We start from the raw sequence: 16,443 nt of genomic DNA, 5'->3' as shown, positions 1-16,443 counted from the left end.
AGGGCCCTGTTCTCTGGGGAGCCGGAGCAGGGGCCGCCTCCACGGGCTACCCCAGAGACTTCATAACCAGCCGGGAACCACCCACGCATTTACAACGCCACCACCGAGACGCTGCGTCCCACGAGAGTGCCTGGGTTCAGGTTCCAGCTCCATTCCCAATTCAACTTCTGGCTAACGCACACGTGGGAGGCAGCAGGTGAGGCCACCCACAGGGGCAACCCAGACCGAGTTCTGGGCTCCTGGCTGCAGCCTGGCCCGCTCCTGTCCATGGCAGGCATTTGGAAAGTGAACCAGTGGATGGGAACCCTCTCTGCTTTTCAAATACATAGAAATTTTACATAAGGAAATGTTGAACAACCCAGCAGCCGTGCCCAGGGCACACAGTGTGGGGTGACGGGGTCGGGAAGGGCTATGCAGCCACCGTGTGCAGGTGGGAGGCCCTGAGCAGCGCGTGCCATCCTGTGTGCCCATGGGGCGGCTGGGCACTGGGGCAGCACCAAGCGCACGGCCTCCCTGGGAGCAGGGGCCCTGACCGGGCTCAGAGCTGCCCGCTGGCCCTGCCCAGGCGGAGCCCCCGCACGGCAGCCTGCGCGGTGGAGCCGCGCCTCAGGGCCCAGCCCCCCAAGGGCCACCCGGCAAGGAGGCTCCGAGAACGGTCCCCGAGCAGTGTGGGGAGCTTGTGAGGAACGCGGGGTCTCAGTCCCGGCCCTGCTGAGCGGCACGGGCCGCAGCCCAGCGATCTGGGGCCCGGTGGTCCAGCCCGGCCCAGCCCTGGGGCACACGCAGCAGGCCTAAAGCAGCTGGCAGAGTCTGAGCTCGGAGAAGGGCTGTCCCGATGTCTCTGGAGAGCCACTGTCCCCGCCAGCCCCACGGACTCCCCCTCCTCATGCCCACGGCAATCCCAGGAGCCAGGAACACCAGCATAGTGCCGGTGACAAGCGGCCCCCGGGGCCTGCATCATCTACCAGTGGACGAGGGAGCACCATGCCTGGAAGTCCCACCTGGCGTCCACCTTCCAGCTCTGCATGGGGCAGTTGGGGCGTGGGCACCGGGGCCACTTCTCTGAAAGATGACAGGCGATCCGCCTCGGAGCGGTGACGGCTGGCAGCCCTGGGCGACAGCAGCTGCTCCGTGCCCGCCCAGGATAAACACACACACACTGCACAAGCCACAGGCACCTCCTGCGGCAGGCTGGGGGCACCTTGGAGAAACAGGGTAGGGGGGGCGCCAGAGAAGCCTGGGCCCTGCTGGTGAGCGGAGCGGCCACTGGTGGCTGCCCTGAGCAACGGCGTGGCCCCGAGCCACGGGACCTGCGCCAGGACCACAGGCACCGCAGCCTCTCTGCGGCCACCCACAGCAGCCTCCGGCCACCCGGGAGTAGGGGCGTGCAGGGAGACAGGGCGAAGGCGAGCAGGAGAGGAGGAGGCACAGCCGTCAGGGGATCCCGGGACACGGCGGCAGCAGGGAGCCAGGCAGAGCGGACAGCCAGGGCCGGGGCATCTCGGGGAGAGCACAGACACAGGCCAGAGCCGGGCGGCCCCACAGCACCACATCCGTCCCTGCAGAAGGGCGGGCCCTCACGGGGACCCCACCGGCCCAGCCTGACCAGCACAGCCCAGTAGAGCCCAAAGCAACCCCCACGGGGCCTGCAAAGAGGACTTGGGCTGGATTCACAGCCAGTGTTACCCACGGGGCCACATGACTGAGGGCCTGTGCCTCAGTTTCCCCCTGGGAAGCACTTCCCACACAAAGCTGCAGAATGAGCAAGCACCAGGCCCTCAGCACGGGGCGCTGGGGGCCCGTCAGCCAGCCCAGGACTGTCACGGCTGCCGCCGTCGCCATCATCCTCACACTGAGGGCCAGGCACGCCTGGAACCCTCCCTCACCCCCCTACTCCAGACCCCTGCTGGGCCTCGTAACCAAACCAGAGCTCCAGGGAGGCAGCGAGGACCGGGCCTGTTCCCCAGAAAATGAACACCTGGGGAGCTGAGCCAGCGTCCAGCGGGCAGGTGGCTGGCCACGAGGAGGGAGCCAGAGGCCCCTCCTGGCGGCTGCAGCCCACCTGAGGTGACCCTGTCATCCACTGCCTCGGCGCTGCCTCGCAGAGGTGGTGCCGGGAGAGGGGGGCACGGGCCACCGACCCAGGGCAGCTGCGAGGCGGGGGCAGGGCAGGCCCATGAATGCACGCTATGCCCAGTCCCGGGCTGCTGGGGGTGGACCGAGAGAGCATGGGTCGGAGAAAGGGACAAGCCTCAGGCAGAGGGAACCCATCCCCACGGGGGCCCTGGGGCCCGGGGGCCAGGGAGTGGGCCCAGCCTGCCTGGCCTTCCTCACGCCCCCGGGAGCATCACGGCTGGGGAATGCCCTGCTCCTCCGCTGTGTGCAGCTCAGCCCAGCACTGGCGTCGCTCTAGGGGCCCAGTGGAAACCTCCGTGCAGGGCAGGGCCTGGCCACTGGGCGCCCCTGTGGCAGCCCTGGCTGCTGGGAGAAGGCAGGAGCCCGAGAACGCCCTGTCTCCCAGCGCGAGGTGGGGCACCCGCCCTGCCTGCCCGAGGGGCAGAGCTCCAACACGGCAGCTCCCCTCCCTTCCAGGCGCCCCTCCTGGGATGCCGCGGAAGCCCCCACCCGCCCCAGAGGGAGCTCTGCAGGTCTCAGACTCGGAGGCGGGCACACCCTCCTGTGCTTTGGAACGCTGGCCTGGCCTCTGTCCCCAGTCACCTGACCCCTGCTGGGTTCCACACATGGCACACGTGGCTCCCGGCACGCCGTCAGGACACGTGGGCCCTTCCGTCTCCAGCAGCCCCAGGCCAGCCACCCGGGTAGGCTCCCTACAGAGGCTGCACAAGGGGCACCGGGAGAAGCAGCCGTGCCCAGCCAATGCCTGCCGACTCCACCACAGTCAGATCCCCGCCATCGCGCCAGTCCCCCCACCCCAGCACGCAGCCACTCTGCCTCTCGGGCCAGAAAACTCCAACACCCTAGGATTTCTAGAACAACACAGCTGGGTCTGGAACGGCACAGCTCGGTGCCACGGAGCCTGGGGGCCAGGCTGGCCAGAAAGACCCTGTCCACATACCCGGTCGGCTGCTGAGCCACCCCCCACCCACGGGGAACGGCACTTCAGCCGGCACCCAGGTTGCAGCGAGGGTGGCCCGGACGTGCCTTCCTAATTCTGCTTCTATAGGGTGGGCACACGGCGGCCACTCAAGAGGGCCCTGGGCTGACCCTGGGGGTTGGGGGTCCTGAGCTCTGAGGCTGGAGGACAGCAGTGCCGGGCATCCCACAGAGGAAAACCCGGGTGGGGGGGGGGGCCTTCCATCCGGCCGTGCCACACTGGCCTTCGGCCCTGTCCCCTGGGCTCCCCCGGGCCATGGCCCCAGGGAACAAATACTCCCCCTGACTGGAGTGCAGCACCAAGGCCCCACAGGGTCCAGCCCGCCCGCCTCTCCCCAGCCATGACCCCAGCACCCACAGAGAGAAGCAAACGCAGCCCACCTCCACCCGAGACCCCGGGGAGCCGGCCGCCCCTCTTGCTGTGCACGGAGGGTCTTCTCCTCTAGCTCAGAGATCAGAAAATCCGTTCTATAAAGTGCCAGAGAGCAAACACGGCGGGCGTTGCCGACCATCGGCTTCCGTTCCAATGGCTGCGACGGCACAGAAGCCGCCAGGGGGATGTCCACGCGTGGCGTGGCTGTGTGCCAATAAAGCTTTATTCGCAAAAGCAGGCGATGGGCCAGACGCGGCCTGCGAACAGCGGTTCGCCGACTCCAGCTCCCACGGACACCACCCTCAGGCTCACTCTGGGCAGCGACAGCCCAGAGACAGCGGGTCAAAGGGCAGGCTATTTTTCTCTCTCTGTAGCCGCAAAGATAAACACACAAAACTACTCAAGTGTGCGAGATGTGAAGCCCGCAGGCCACCCCAGGTGGTCCCAGGAAGCAGGTGTGGGAACGCGGCCTTCTGACCGCGGGGACCATGGCGCACACAGCCAGGAGCCTGGAATTTTCCAAGCCAAGAACAGCAGCAGCCACGGCCCGCTCTGCGCCACTGGAGTGGGGAGAGGTCTCCACGGGCCCAGGGACGCCAGCACGTGGGCGTGGCTGCACACCCAGGACAGCCCCGCCCCGGCGCGCGCCTCTCACCTGGCTCTTGCCCCGGCGCCGATAGCTCCGCCTCACCAGGCTCTTGTAGTTCTCGTTCTTCTTGGTCAAGTAGTAATACAGCACGCACTCGGCCACCGTCTGCGGACGCAGCAGGAGGAGGGGCTGACGCACAAGTGGGCGGCGTCACAGCAGCAGACCGCAGGCCGGCGACCCCGGGCCGGCCACCCAACCTCACGGGGAGGGGCAGCTCACGGCACAGGCTTCAGAGGACCCTGAAGCTCAGGGGAGCAGTGCCGGGGTGGACGTGAGGCCGTAACAGCGCCACCCGCTGTGACCGCGGCCGGGCAGGCTCCGCCTTCCCCGCTCCTGGGTCTGGGGCTCCCTGCACCACCCCTTCCCAGCTCCACGCATCGGCGTGGCGGCACCCCCGCCTCTCCCCTCTCCCCTGCCCTGGTCTTGCCCGTGTGGGTCAGGGTCGGAAGCCCGCTGCCTCCTCGCCCAAGCAGGGCCAGGAGGGGGCATCCGCGGAAAGCCAGGCCCGGTGCCCCTACCCACGTGGAGGAGCCTGGCTGGGTGCCCGAGCCAGTGCCGAGCCGAGAGCACCTTGGAGCAGCTTCCGTGACGCCTGCTGGGTGCAGGGCTCCTGGACACACCTGGAGCAGAGGCGGCTCCCAGGCGAGGCTGCCCACGAGTGCGCCCACAAGGCAGCTAGGCACACCACCGGGCAATCAGACGCCCACAGCTGCAAGTGGCTCCATGTGGGTGACTGACTTCTTCCCAGCTGCCTGGGACAGGCTGACCCCACGTGGTAGCTGCCCCCATGGACAAGGTCAGAGCAGCCAGTTCGGCCAGCTCCCCTGACACCAGCCGGGCTCACTGCCACCAGTCCCCAAGGGAGGGCACCTCCTGCCCAGACCTTCTGGAAGCCCTGCGGGGGTCTCAGCCTGGGCCCCCGGGTCCCCAGGGCGCGTTCCCCAGGACAGAGACCTCGGGTCCCCTGGCGCCTGCACGGGAGTCCTACCCGAGCCTGGGCCACCACCTGCCAGATGCTGTCACACTGCCAAGCAGGGACCGTTTCCAGGACCGAGAGACGCTCGGGGCTCAACTCAGCAAAGGGAGCCGCTGAGAACAACTGTGACCCTTCAACGTCACTGCTGTGGACAGGGCCGGGAGTGGGTGTGCCCCACCACCCCGAGGAAGGCCACTGTCCCTCCCCACGACGATGCCGGGGTGCCATGGTCCCCTGCACATGCAGCTCCCTGCAGCCCAGGGAGCCATCTGCCAGTGACAGTGAGCACCCACTGGGGACGCTTTGTGTCAGTTCTCCTGGGGCAGGCGCGGGGCAAGGCAGGGTCCGGAGGGCGGCGGCTTGGCCTCAAGGCTGGCGCGGCACTGGGAGCGCTGTAAAACACACAGTGGCCGGCAGCAGGACAAGAGGACACCAGGCCCCGGGCAGCGCTGCCACTGCAGCCTGCAAGGCCCCGGCTGGGACACCAGGCACAGCACCATGGCCAGAATCCACGGGTTCTCAAGGACACACGCGGCCACCATGGAGCAGCCGGCAGGAGCCCCGGGAGGCCTGTCCACGCCACGCTCGGCTGCCGAGGCGCCCCCTGTGGGCCTGCACATCTTCTCCCAGACAAGAGGGGAGGGAGGAGGGCTGGCAGCCAGAGGCATGGGCGGGGGGGGGCCTCCACCCCCAGCCCCAGTGGCTGCCACAGACGTGGGCGTCAAAGGGACCCTGGGCGGCACAGGGCGGCGGCCGGCGGCTCACCTTCCTCTCCAGGAACGAGGCGATCAGGCCGAAGTTCTTAGGATGCTGCATGAACCTGCGGGATGAGACGGGCGGGCGTGAGGCCGGGCCGCGGGGGCTCCTCTGCTGGGCGCCGGCCATCTCCACCAGCCGGCCGGCCGGGCAGCGCCCCGCGGGGAGCAGTGAGGCCCAGGGGGTGTGGGAAGGGCCGGGCGGGCGGGGTGGGGGGAGAGGACCCGGGGCTGAGAGAGGGCGTTCCCCGGGGTGAGTCACTGGCGAGAGCGTCTCGAAAATGAGTTTGTTTGTCCTGCTGAGGGCGGCTTCCAGGAAAAATGAGGACACAGCCGGCAGCTCGGCCGGGCCCCCTTCTAAGATCTGCTTTTATTTCTCTCTCCAGCTGGGTCTGGGAAGCTGAGCCTCGGCCGGCCCCCACGGGCCCCCACCAAGAGGTCGCGGAGAGCTGGGGCAGAGGCAGAGTGCCCGCGGGCAGCCAGGAGGAACCGGCCAGCCAGGCGGGCGGCAGGGATGGCCCTCAGCCGGAAGGGGTGGCGGGAGCTGGCGACGGGCCACGGGCTTCCTGCGAAGCCAGGAGAATCGCTGGGAAACCACGCGGTGCGGCTGAAATGTCAGGGCAGAGGAGCAGGCTGACGGCAGGCAGGGGCGGGGATGTGGGTCAAGGCCTGCTCAGGCCTGGGGGTGCCGGGCGGAGGCCCAGGCCCAGGCGTCCCCACAACGCGCCACCACCACGACCTCCACCTCCCGGCCTTCCTCGGGGACGAGCCGCAGGGTCAAGGGCCCTGCCTGTGCTGCAGGTGGCTGGGCAGGAGGCCCGCGGGCGCCGCCCTGCCCCGGTCAGACACAGAGCCGCTGGAACAGCCTTTTCCCTCTCTTCCCAGAGGAAGCAGCAAGCACAGGGCGGCTGCGCTGGCCCAGCTGGGGCCACCCCGAGCGGCTCCTCCCCAGCCCCAGGCAGGGATGGGCCCCAAAGCAAGCAAGAACCACATGTGGGAATCGGTCCCAGCTCACCTGGGCCCCTGCCCGCATCCACTGGAGACCAACTCCATGGAGTACCCGCGCCTGCCCCGAACACACACACACACACACACACACACACCCCGCCCTCAGCCTAACGCCACATCCTCAACAGGTGTGCTGGAGCCGACGCCAGTCATCTGGGCAGGACCTGCAGTGCGTGGGAGGGCCGGGGGTCACACAAAACACAGCCGTGCAGCCCTGATCCGGATCCACGAAATCCGCAACGCTCCCCAAACGCTAAGCTTCCTCATCGCCGTGGAAAACGCCACACCTGCCTTCCCAGGGTCACAAAACACCACACAAAACCAGCTGCCTCTGGGCTGGGCGTGGACCCCGTCCGTGAAACATGTGGATTTCATGCCGGGCAGGGGTCCACCCCCTGGGGACCCTGCGCGTGTGCAAATACTCCACTGTCGGAGAAAACCGGAAACCCAAAGCATGCTGGCCCCCAGATTTCAGACCAGGGGCCTCAGCCTGCACCGGCCACTCCGCACAGGGACCGGAGCAGCCGCAGCTCTCGGCAGATGTGAGTGTCGGGCGGAGGGTGTTCCCTCTGGGATACCAAGGGACAGCCGTGTGGCTGTGCCCATTTCACAGGCGAGGATGCTGAGGCTCAGAGGGGGCACTGAGGGGTGCACATGTGGCTGATTCCCAACAGCCCTGAGACCTCCAACCGGAGCCACGCTCCTCAGCCGGCACACGCAGCCAGGCTGCAGCCACCCGGGACCCACACTGCACTGGCCCAGCCCAGGCAACACCCCCCACTGGCGGTTGCCAAGGTAACAGAGTGTCAAATCACCAGGCCTCCGGACAGCCGAAGCCGCAGAGAGCTCCCTAGAAGACATATATGAAAACACTCGGCACACCAGCCAGTTCCCTGCCGCCTGCCGCCTGCCGCCTGCCGCAGTGGCCCGGTCACCGACCACCGCATCACCTCTCTGGGTGGGAACGGCGTGAGCGCACGTGTGTCCCTGTCACAAGGCCATCGGGGTCCCTGGGCAGCATCACCAGGCTGCACTCCCTGGCACTGGGCCTGGGCGTGCCAGGGCTCGGGAGCCCAGGCCTCTCCCTCCCCGTGCACCTTGGAGATCTTATCAGAGGCCACTCTAAAAACTGCCCCTGCCCCCAGGACCGGCCCGGCGGCCACGCCAGCCTTGCTGGGGCCGAGCCCATCTGACCTGCCTGGGCTCCGACCCTGCCAAGGTGCAGGACCAGGAGTCACTTCTAGGGGGAAGCCTTCCCGGGGGGGAGGGGTGTCGGTGCTCAGCGGGAGCTGGATGGGCCCCGGGCAGGGACCGGTACCAGCCCTGGCCTGCCCCGACACTGCGGCCTCTGTCCCTGCCCTGGTTTCCACCGTCTGTCCTCACTGGGGAGGTCTCCCAGCCTGCAGGTGGCCGTAACTATGGACCGCTCCCCCACCGAACCGGGGCTCCTCGGTCCCCTGCACCCCGGCCAGGAGCAGCCCCTGCAGCCTCGCTTTTGAAAATCCAGTTCCGTTTTCTGCCCCGCCAAAGCTCATCCTCCCTTCCACCATGGGCACGCTGTGTGGCTCTCCGGGCTGGCAGGACGGACAGAGCGACAAAAGCACAAGCTCCCAAAGGCACTGGTGCAAGGCTGGGCTTGGGGCCACTCCACAAGCTGCCACCTTCAAAGTCAAAAGCAAACCGGGCGCCACGGGGGCCGCCTGCTCCGCCACTCTCGGCCCTGTCCCGCGTGGGGGCCACCTTGCACTTTGCACCAGGCTGAACGGCGCCCCCCTAAGACTCACATCCACGCACCTTAGCTGGAAACGGGGCCCCGGAAGGCACGGCACGTGAAGAGGGCGGCAGAGGCCGGCCGGCAGCTGCCGAGGGCCCGGGCCGCGCCCGCACCCCCGACTCCGGACCCCCGCGCCTCCGCCCCGGCCGCGGAGGACTCACTTCTCCCGGAAGGTGTCCTTCTCCTGCTCGCTCCACATGTTGGTGACTTGGCGGTCCTTGTACACCTTCATGGGGTCGTCCATGAGCCCGTTCATGTTGATGAACTTGATGCGCTGCTGGTCGGCGTCGTACAGCATCGGCGGGATCACGGCCAGCTGGCGCATCTGCTTCTCCAGGTTCTGCGGGGACACGGAGAGGGCAGCAGGCAGGGCCGGGGGCTGGGGGCCGGGGGCCGGGGGCGGCGTGGCGGGCACGGCCGTCGAGGGCCGGGCAGGAAAGAGCAGAAGTAAAGGGAAAGGGGAGAGTGATGAGCTTCACGCAGCATCGGCCGCAAGGGGGGCGCGCGGGGCCACGGCTGCAAACCCAGCCAGCAGGCGGGAAACACATGGGGGCCTGGCCCGTGCACTGCCCGGTGGGGGGGCGGGGGGGCGGGCCTCCGCACAAACACGGAGCGGGGTCAGCCTGGTGCGACAATGGGGCCGTGTCGTGCTGCACCCCAGCCCAGCCCCGGATCTGGATCCACCGCCTTTGATAGCGCCCACCGGGGCCATCCTGCGGCCGGCAGGGGTGATGGCCACTGGCTCGGAGCACGTCATGACAACCACGAGAGGTTCTGCGCGGCCACGCAACCCCCCTTTCTGCAGTCACCCATCGCTGGAGGGCTCAGTGCGGCCAAGGTCGGCCACCTGCCACCCGCACACAACTCCTTCACTCCACATCCAGGACCCCAGCCGGGCGCAGAGCCTCACCAGGGCCCTGGGCTCACCACGTGCCCACAGTCCCCAGTGCCTGGCCTCTGACCTTCCCGGGCTGCCCCAAGAGATGCAGGAACAGCGGCAGCCCAGGCCCGGCCGCAGCAGACGGCCCCACGGGCCCCCGCCCTCCCCTCGCAGGCACTGCCTGCCGCCCAGGCTTGTCCACACTGGGCACGTGCTCACACACCAGAAGTGCCCAGGACAGCGTCTCCCCCTGCCCTGCCCCTCCTCCACATTCTCCAGGGAACATCAGGGCCCCCACCCTCCTGCAGCCCACACCTCGCTCCCTCCACGCAGCTGGGACCCGCGGAGGGGCCTGTGCGCTGGCGCGCGTGTGACAATCAGCCTGGAATGCACAGGGGGGCGCTGCCCTCCTCCTGCTGCCAGTGCCAAGGAGGCCCTGCCAGCACCCCTGCAGAACCCCACGAAGCCACAGCATCGGCGGGACACGCGGCCAAGGGCAGGGCCAGGGCTGGCGGCTGTGGGCCGTGGTCTCTGCTGCCTGGACGCAGTTCCACTTAACACATCTCAGGAAGTTCAAAAGTGAAAAAAAAAAAATTTTAAATAACCAGCAAGCCTGCTTCAGAGCCAGGCCCCTGCAACCTAAACTGGCCGCTCGCCCCGGCTCAGCACCAGCACGGGGAGCGGCACCGTCTACCAGAAGTGCCGGGGCAGGGCCACCCCTCACCCCACAGTGCTTGGAGGTGCCTGGCACGAGGAAGGAGGTGGGCTTTAATTCTCTCTCACCTGGACCCCTCCCAATGTAAACAGCCAACCGTCTGCAGCTGAGCCAGCTGGACAGGGTCCTCACCGGGGCACCGTGGTAGCCGTGGTGCTGGGCGTGGGTGGCCCAACGTCACCCTGGGTGCCTGGCCCACAAGACCCAGGAGGGGGCAGGCTCAGGCCAACCCCTTCCCCAGGAGTCTGTTTCTTGACATCGCTGGGCCCAGTGGCCCAGGCCAAGGTCCACCCTTGACTGAGCCCAAGGGAGGCTGGGGAGGTGCGGGGCGGGGGGGTACGGGGCCATGCTCGAGCTGGGAGGGACGAGGGTCCCGTGAGATGCACCCCTCCCGGGACGCTGAGGGGCTCAGTGTCCTCCGCTGGCCCCTGCAGGTGCCCCCAGCCCGCCAGGCTCTGGGCGCCAGGAGTGGAGCCTGGGACTGCTCTCTCGGGCACCCCTGCCCGCTGGCTCCCAGGAGGAAGAGCGGGGGTGGAGCGAGGTGCGTGTGTGCCCCCGGCCCCCCTGCGGCTGTACCACTGGGGCCGGCGGGACAGCTGAGCCCCTGGGCTCGACCTGCCAGCCCACATCCTCTCTGCACTCCACCCTGCGGGCCTGGAGACAGCTTCCCCGCACACCCTGGTCCCGGGTGAGCCCACAGAGCTCCCGCACTGCAGCGGCCGGGGACTCACCTCCTGCTCCGAGAGGCCGTCGATGATCTCAGAAACCTCGTGCTCGCTGCGGGCGGCCGCCATGGAGAGCCCGCTGCCCCGCTGGCCCACCCTGCTGGGGACCGAAGGACACACTCAGGACCGGAGCCCCCGCGGGCGCGGGCGCGGGGCCGGGCGCGCGCTCACCTCTGCATGCGCTCCTGCAGCTCGCGCTGCTTGCGGATCTCGGGGAACTGCTTCTCGTAGTACTCGCGCACCTTGCTCTCCTTGGCCCGCCGCCGCGGGTTGTTCTCGATGCGCTCCACCTTCTTCTCCCAGGCCTCCATGAGCTGGTCATAGCGCTGGCAGAACTTCTGCTCCTGCACCAGCGCGGGAAGCGGGGACGGCGCTCGGCACGGCTCCGGCCCGCGCACGCCGAGGCCCCGTGGGCAGACGACAGATACACATACACACGTGCACACACACACACACACACACCCATGGACACACACACACACGCACACGCACACCCATGGACACACACATACATACACACGCACCCATGGACACACACATACATACCCATGGACACACACATACACGCACACACCCACCCATGGACACACACATACATGCACACACACCCATGGACACACACATACATGCACACACACCCATGGACACACACATACATGCACACGCACGCACACCCATGGACACACACATACATGGACACACGCACCCATGGACACACACACACATACACGCACACACCCATGGATGCACACACACACCCATGGACACACACACACATGCAGACACACACCCATGGACACACACACATACATACACACACCCATGGACACACACACATACATACACACACACACCCATGGACACACACACACATGCACACACACATCCATGGACACACACACATACATACACACACACCCATGGACACACACATACATGCACACACACCCATGGACACACACACATACACGCACACGCACACCCATGGACACACACATGCATGCACACACCCATGGGCACATGCACGCACACACCCATGGACACACACATACATGCAAACCCGCACACATACCCACAGACGGACATACACATACACGCACACACATACATACACACATACCCATGGATGGACACACACATGCACACACACACAGCCACAGATGGACATACACATGCACACACACACGAACAGACACACACAAACACGCATACCCACGGATGGACATGCACGCACACATACCCACGGACAGACACACAGACACACTCCCATGGACACACACACACACACCCACGGACACTTACACATGTGCACATGTACACATACCCACGGACACACACATACACACACACACCCCCAATGTGGCAGCAAAGCCCACCACCGCCAGGATTCTCAGCGGTCCTGGTCTCTGCCCCTCCTTCAAGTCCGACGCTCTGCCTTGTCCCCCACAACAGACCCCTCCAAGCCATCTGGGATGTTCAAGCCTCACCCCCACCCCCACCCTGCAGCCTTGACCTCCAGCCCAGGACCCCCGCCCCAAGCAGGGACGCGGCAAAAGAGACTCCCTAGTAGAAGACGCGTGTGAGGAGGAGCCCTGGAAGAGGGGGCGGGAACTCCTTCCTGTCTGGTGGGGAGGGAGGGACGGGGACTAGCTGGAAGGCGGGGCCTCTGCAGCCAGCGTCCCCACCGCCACACACGCCCACACGAGCCCACGTGAGCTGGATGGATCCTAGGCAGGCGGCACCAAGTGCTCCTCACCCTCTCAGCTGCTCTGCACGACCGGAAGTCTTTCATTTTTTTTTTTTTTTAAAGATTTATTTATTTGAAAGGCAGGGTTATAGAGAGGCAGAGGCAGAGAGAGAGGTCTTCCATCTGCTGGTTCACGGCCCAGATGGCCGCAACGGCCGGAGCTGGGCTGATCTGAAGCCAGGAGCCAGGAGCTTCCTCCTGGTCTCCCATGCGGGTGCAGGGCCCAAGCACTTGGGCCATCCTCCACTGCCCTCCCAGGCCACAGCAGAGAGCTGGCCTGGAAGAGGAGCAGCCAGGACTCGAACCAGTGCCCATATGGGATGCCGGTGCTGCAGGCGGCCGCTTTACTTCCTACACCATGGCCAGCCCCACAACCGGAGGTCTTACAAGACAAACTTCAATTCAGGTCAGTCATCCAGAAGGCGCCGACCGGGGCGGGCATCTGGTGCGGCAGTGAAGTCACCACGGGGGATGCCCCCTCCCATCTCGGCGCCCGGTCCAAGTCCCAGCTCCTCCACTTCCAGCCCAGCTTCCTGCTCAAGCTCCAGCAGCGGGCCTGCACCCACGTGGGAGACCTGGACGGAGGCCTGGCCCTGGCCGCAGCCTGGCCCCTGGCCGCAGCCTGGCCCAGCCCCGGCTGTTGCGGGCATTTGGGGAGTGAACCAGCAGGTGGAAGCTCTCCCTCTTTGTCACAAATAAAAATTTTAAAAACACATTTGTTTGTTAAGAAGAAACCAAGTGCCCCTCTGTGACCCCAGCACGAATGTGAATGTTTCCGGGGATCCGATCCCTATCTCTACCCCTTGCCTGTGACACTGTCCCCTGTGGCCCAAGCTGGCTCCAACCACAGGGCCTTTGCACCTGCTTGCTCCTCGGCCTGCCGCCCTGCTCATCACCTGACCCTGAGAGCCGGCCCTGCCCGGCTCCCCCACCCAGCATCACCTGCCAGGCACAAGGCAGGTCCTCAATGACTATTTCTTAACTGTGTTTCTTAACTCCACGAGCCCGTCACCAGCCCCAGGGCCTCTGGTCACCACTATCATCTGCTCAACCTGGGGGCCCCGGGTGCTGCCGCCCAGCTGCAAGGCCCTGGCATGCAGTGGGAAGCTTCCCGTCCCCCAACGCCCCCTCTCTGCAGCAGGGACCTCCTGCCCAGCCCTGCCCTGCTGTGCCCCATGTGCCCTGTCCTGCGCCTCATGTGCCCTAGCCCCACCCTGCTGCGCCCCAGCCCCGCCCTGCTGCGCCCCATGTGCCCTGCTGTGCCCCATGTGCCCTGTCCTGTGCCTTATGTGCCCTAGCCCCGCCCTGCTGTGCCCCATGTGCCCTGTCCTGCGCCTCATGTGCCCTAGCCCCGCCCTGCTGCGCCCCAGCCCCGCCCTGCTGCGCCCCATGTGCCCTGCTCCCGGCTGCCCCACAGCAGCCCTGCACTCCTTAGCAACCACGTGCTCTGCCCCAAGCCCACGGACGGGAAGGGCCTCTGCGCGAGCTCAGAGCACGGGCTCGGGAGGCTGGGGGCCTGGGTTCCAATCCTGACCCCACCACTTCCCAGCAGTGACCTGGGCTGTCACATAAGCTCTCTGTGCCTCAGTTTCCTCGACTGAACGGCCACTCACAGGGCCACCCGCACAGAAACGCTCAGAGGGAGCACGGGGGGCACCCAGCCGTGAGCTCCTACTGCGCACGTTCGAGTCCTTGCAGCCTCAGCAAGGGCCTGGCACACAGCAGGCGCCCAATGACTGCACGGCGTGGACAGGGCCTGAGCCTCAGCAACGGTCCTGCACACAGCAGGCGCCCAATGACTGCACGGCGTGGACAGGGCCTGAGCCTCAGCAAGGGCCTTGTACACATCAGGCGCCCAATGACTGCACGGCGTGGACAGGGCCTGAGCCTCAGCAAGGGCCTGGCACACAGCAGGCGCCCAATGACTGCATGGCGTGGACAGACCCTGAGTCTCAGCAATGGCTTTGTACACAGCAGGCGCCCAATGACTGCACGGCGTGGACAGGGCCTGAGCCTCAGCAATGGTCCTGCACACAGCAGGCGCCCAATGACTGCACGGCGTGGACAGGGCCTGAGCCTCAGCAAGGGCCTTGTACACATCAGGCGCCCAATGACTGCACGGCGTGAACAGGGCCTGAGCCTCAGCAACGATCCTGCACACAGCAGGCGCCCAATGACTGCACGGCGTGAACAGGGCCTGAGCCTCAGCAAGGGCCTGGCACACAGCAGGCGCCCAATGACTGCACGGCGTGAACAGGGCCTGAGCCTCAGCAACGGTCCTGCACACAGCAGGCGCCCAATGACTGCACGGCGTGGACAGGGCCTGAGCCTCAGCAAGGGCCTGGCACACAGCAGGCGCCCAATGACTGCACGGCGTGGACAGACCCTGAGTCTCAGCAATGGCTTTGTACACAGCAGGCGCCCAATGACTGCACGGCGTGGACAGGGCCTGAGCCTCAGCAACGGTCCTGCACACAGCAGGCGCCCAATGACTGCACGGCGTGGACAGGGCCTGAGCCTCAGCAAGGGCCTTGTACACATCAGGCGCCCAATGACTGCACAGCGTGGACAGGGCCTGAGCCTCAGCAAGGGCCTGGCGTACAGTAGGTGCCTAGTGACTGCAAGCAAATGTGCCCATTTCTGGGCAATCAGCACTTAGCCATCGCCTACTGTGTACCAGCAAGGTCCGTGCTCAGGACACACCAAGCAGGACCACCTCGGAGCCCCCGTCCCCCTAGCAGAGCCAAGCAAGGGCCGGGGCCTCCCCCGAGAGAAGCCCACATCTGTCCACAGAAACCTCTGGTGGCTCGGGCCTCGCCCGCGCCTACCCGAGGCCAAGATGGGCTGAACACAGCCAGGGTTCCCTGCAGGGCCCCCGGATGGGCAGCTGCCCCTGCCCTGGGGGCCGGTGTGAGGATGGGCGGCTCTCTCTGGATCTAGTGGACACACACCTGCCCCAGAATCCCATGCATGTCCTCACACACGGGCTGGGCACAGCAGAGACGGGAGGACCTGAGCGAGCCACGCCTGAGCCCCGCCCCCCGGCCACTGTCCCCTCCCTGTCTGTCTGAGCCCGCTCCTGCTTCCCTGGCAGTGGAAGGCACCCCTTCTCCCGCGAGTGAATGATGCACACGGCTCCCCATCCGCACTACACCTGCGGGCTGAGACACAGGACACGGACACCATTTCCTGCTGGGACGCAGGCTCCACCCGCCGACGCAGGCCAACGGGCCTCCTGGCTGCTCTCCATCTTCCTGGTCCACAAACGGAGCTCCCTGGGGCCCTGCCGCCTGGCTCACAGCCCCATGCCCCCTCGAAGCCCCTGCCAGTCCTCTGGCCCGTGCCCCCAGGCCTTCAGACCACGCGTGCTTTCCTCTGCTCCAACTGGAAAGGAGGTGCTGGGCCCCCCACCCAGACCTCGCCGTGACAGCCTGCGCCATGCTGGCCTGGGGCAAACGTGGCCTCCATTCTGTCCCTGGACCTCCCGGGGACCCAGTCGCGGAGGGGCTGAGCAGCGAGTCCTGGGAGCCCCGACGTACCCATTGCTTCCGCGCGTGGTTCCTCCTTTTGAAGTACAGGATTAGCTTCTTCCGCATGGCCTGGTTTCTGCAGCAGAGCAGAGCAGAGGGCAGGTCAGCACCGCGCAGGGGCCAGCCCCCGCCGCCCCGGCTCTCCCTGTCCTGTCCCCTGCCCTCACTCTCCCTGCGTTCACCCCGCTACTGCTTCT

The 16,443-nt window shown here is 66.6% G+C and overlaps 1 protein-coding gene across 37 annotated transcripts in view; it reads right to left on the bottom strand.

Annotated features, from left to right (window-relative positions):
* The window catches only part of NCOR2 (nuclear receptor corepressor 2), a 161,648-nt gene that overhangs the window by 54,795 nt on the left and 90,410 nt on the right, over positions 1-16,443 (bottom strand). For 31 of the 37 annotated variants that reach the window (XM_070066061.1, XM_070066057.1, XM_070066071.1 and 28 more), the window contains 6 exons: positions 16,256-16,322; positions 11,141-11,313; positions 10,976-11,069; positions 8,811-8,989; positions 5,878-5,932; positions 4,143-4,241 (listed from right to left, as the gene is read on the bottom strand). In XM_070066061.1, coding sequence (XP_069922162.1) covers positions 4,143-4,241; positions 5,878-5,932; positions 8,811-8,989; positions 10,976-11,069; positions 11,141-11,313; positions 16,256-16,322 — 667 coding nt within the window. The remainder of the gene's footprint in view (positions 1-4,142; positions 4,242-5,877; positions 5,933-8,810; positions 8,990-10,975; positions 11,070-11,140; positions 11,314-16,255; positions 16,323-16,443) is intronic. The other 6 variants (XM_070066065.1, XM_070066092.1, XM_070066068.1 and 3 more) reach the window with 1 other exon arrangement.

This window comes from Oryctolagus cuniculus, chromosome 21, assembly GCF_964237555.1.
Source record: "Oryctolagus cuniculus chromosome 21, mOryCun1.1, whole genome shotgun sequence".
Classification (NCBI taxonomy): domain Eukaryota; kingdom Metazoa; phylum Chordata; class Mammalia; order Lagomorpha; family Leporidae; genus Oryctolagus; species Oryctolagus cuniculus.
Note: the sequence above shows the minus strand (reverse complement) of the source record. Positions and strands in the feature narration are given on the sequence as shown.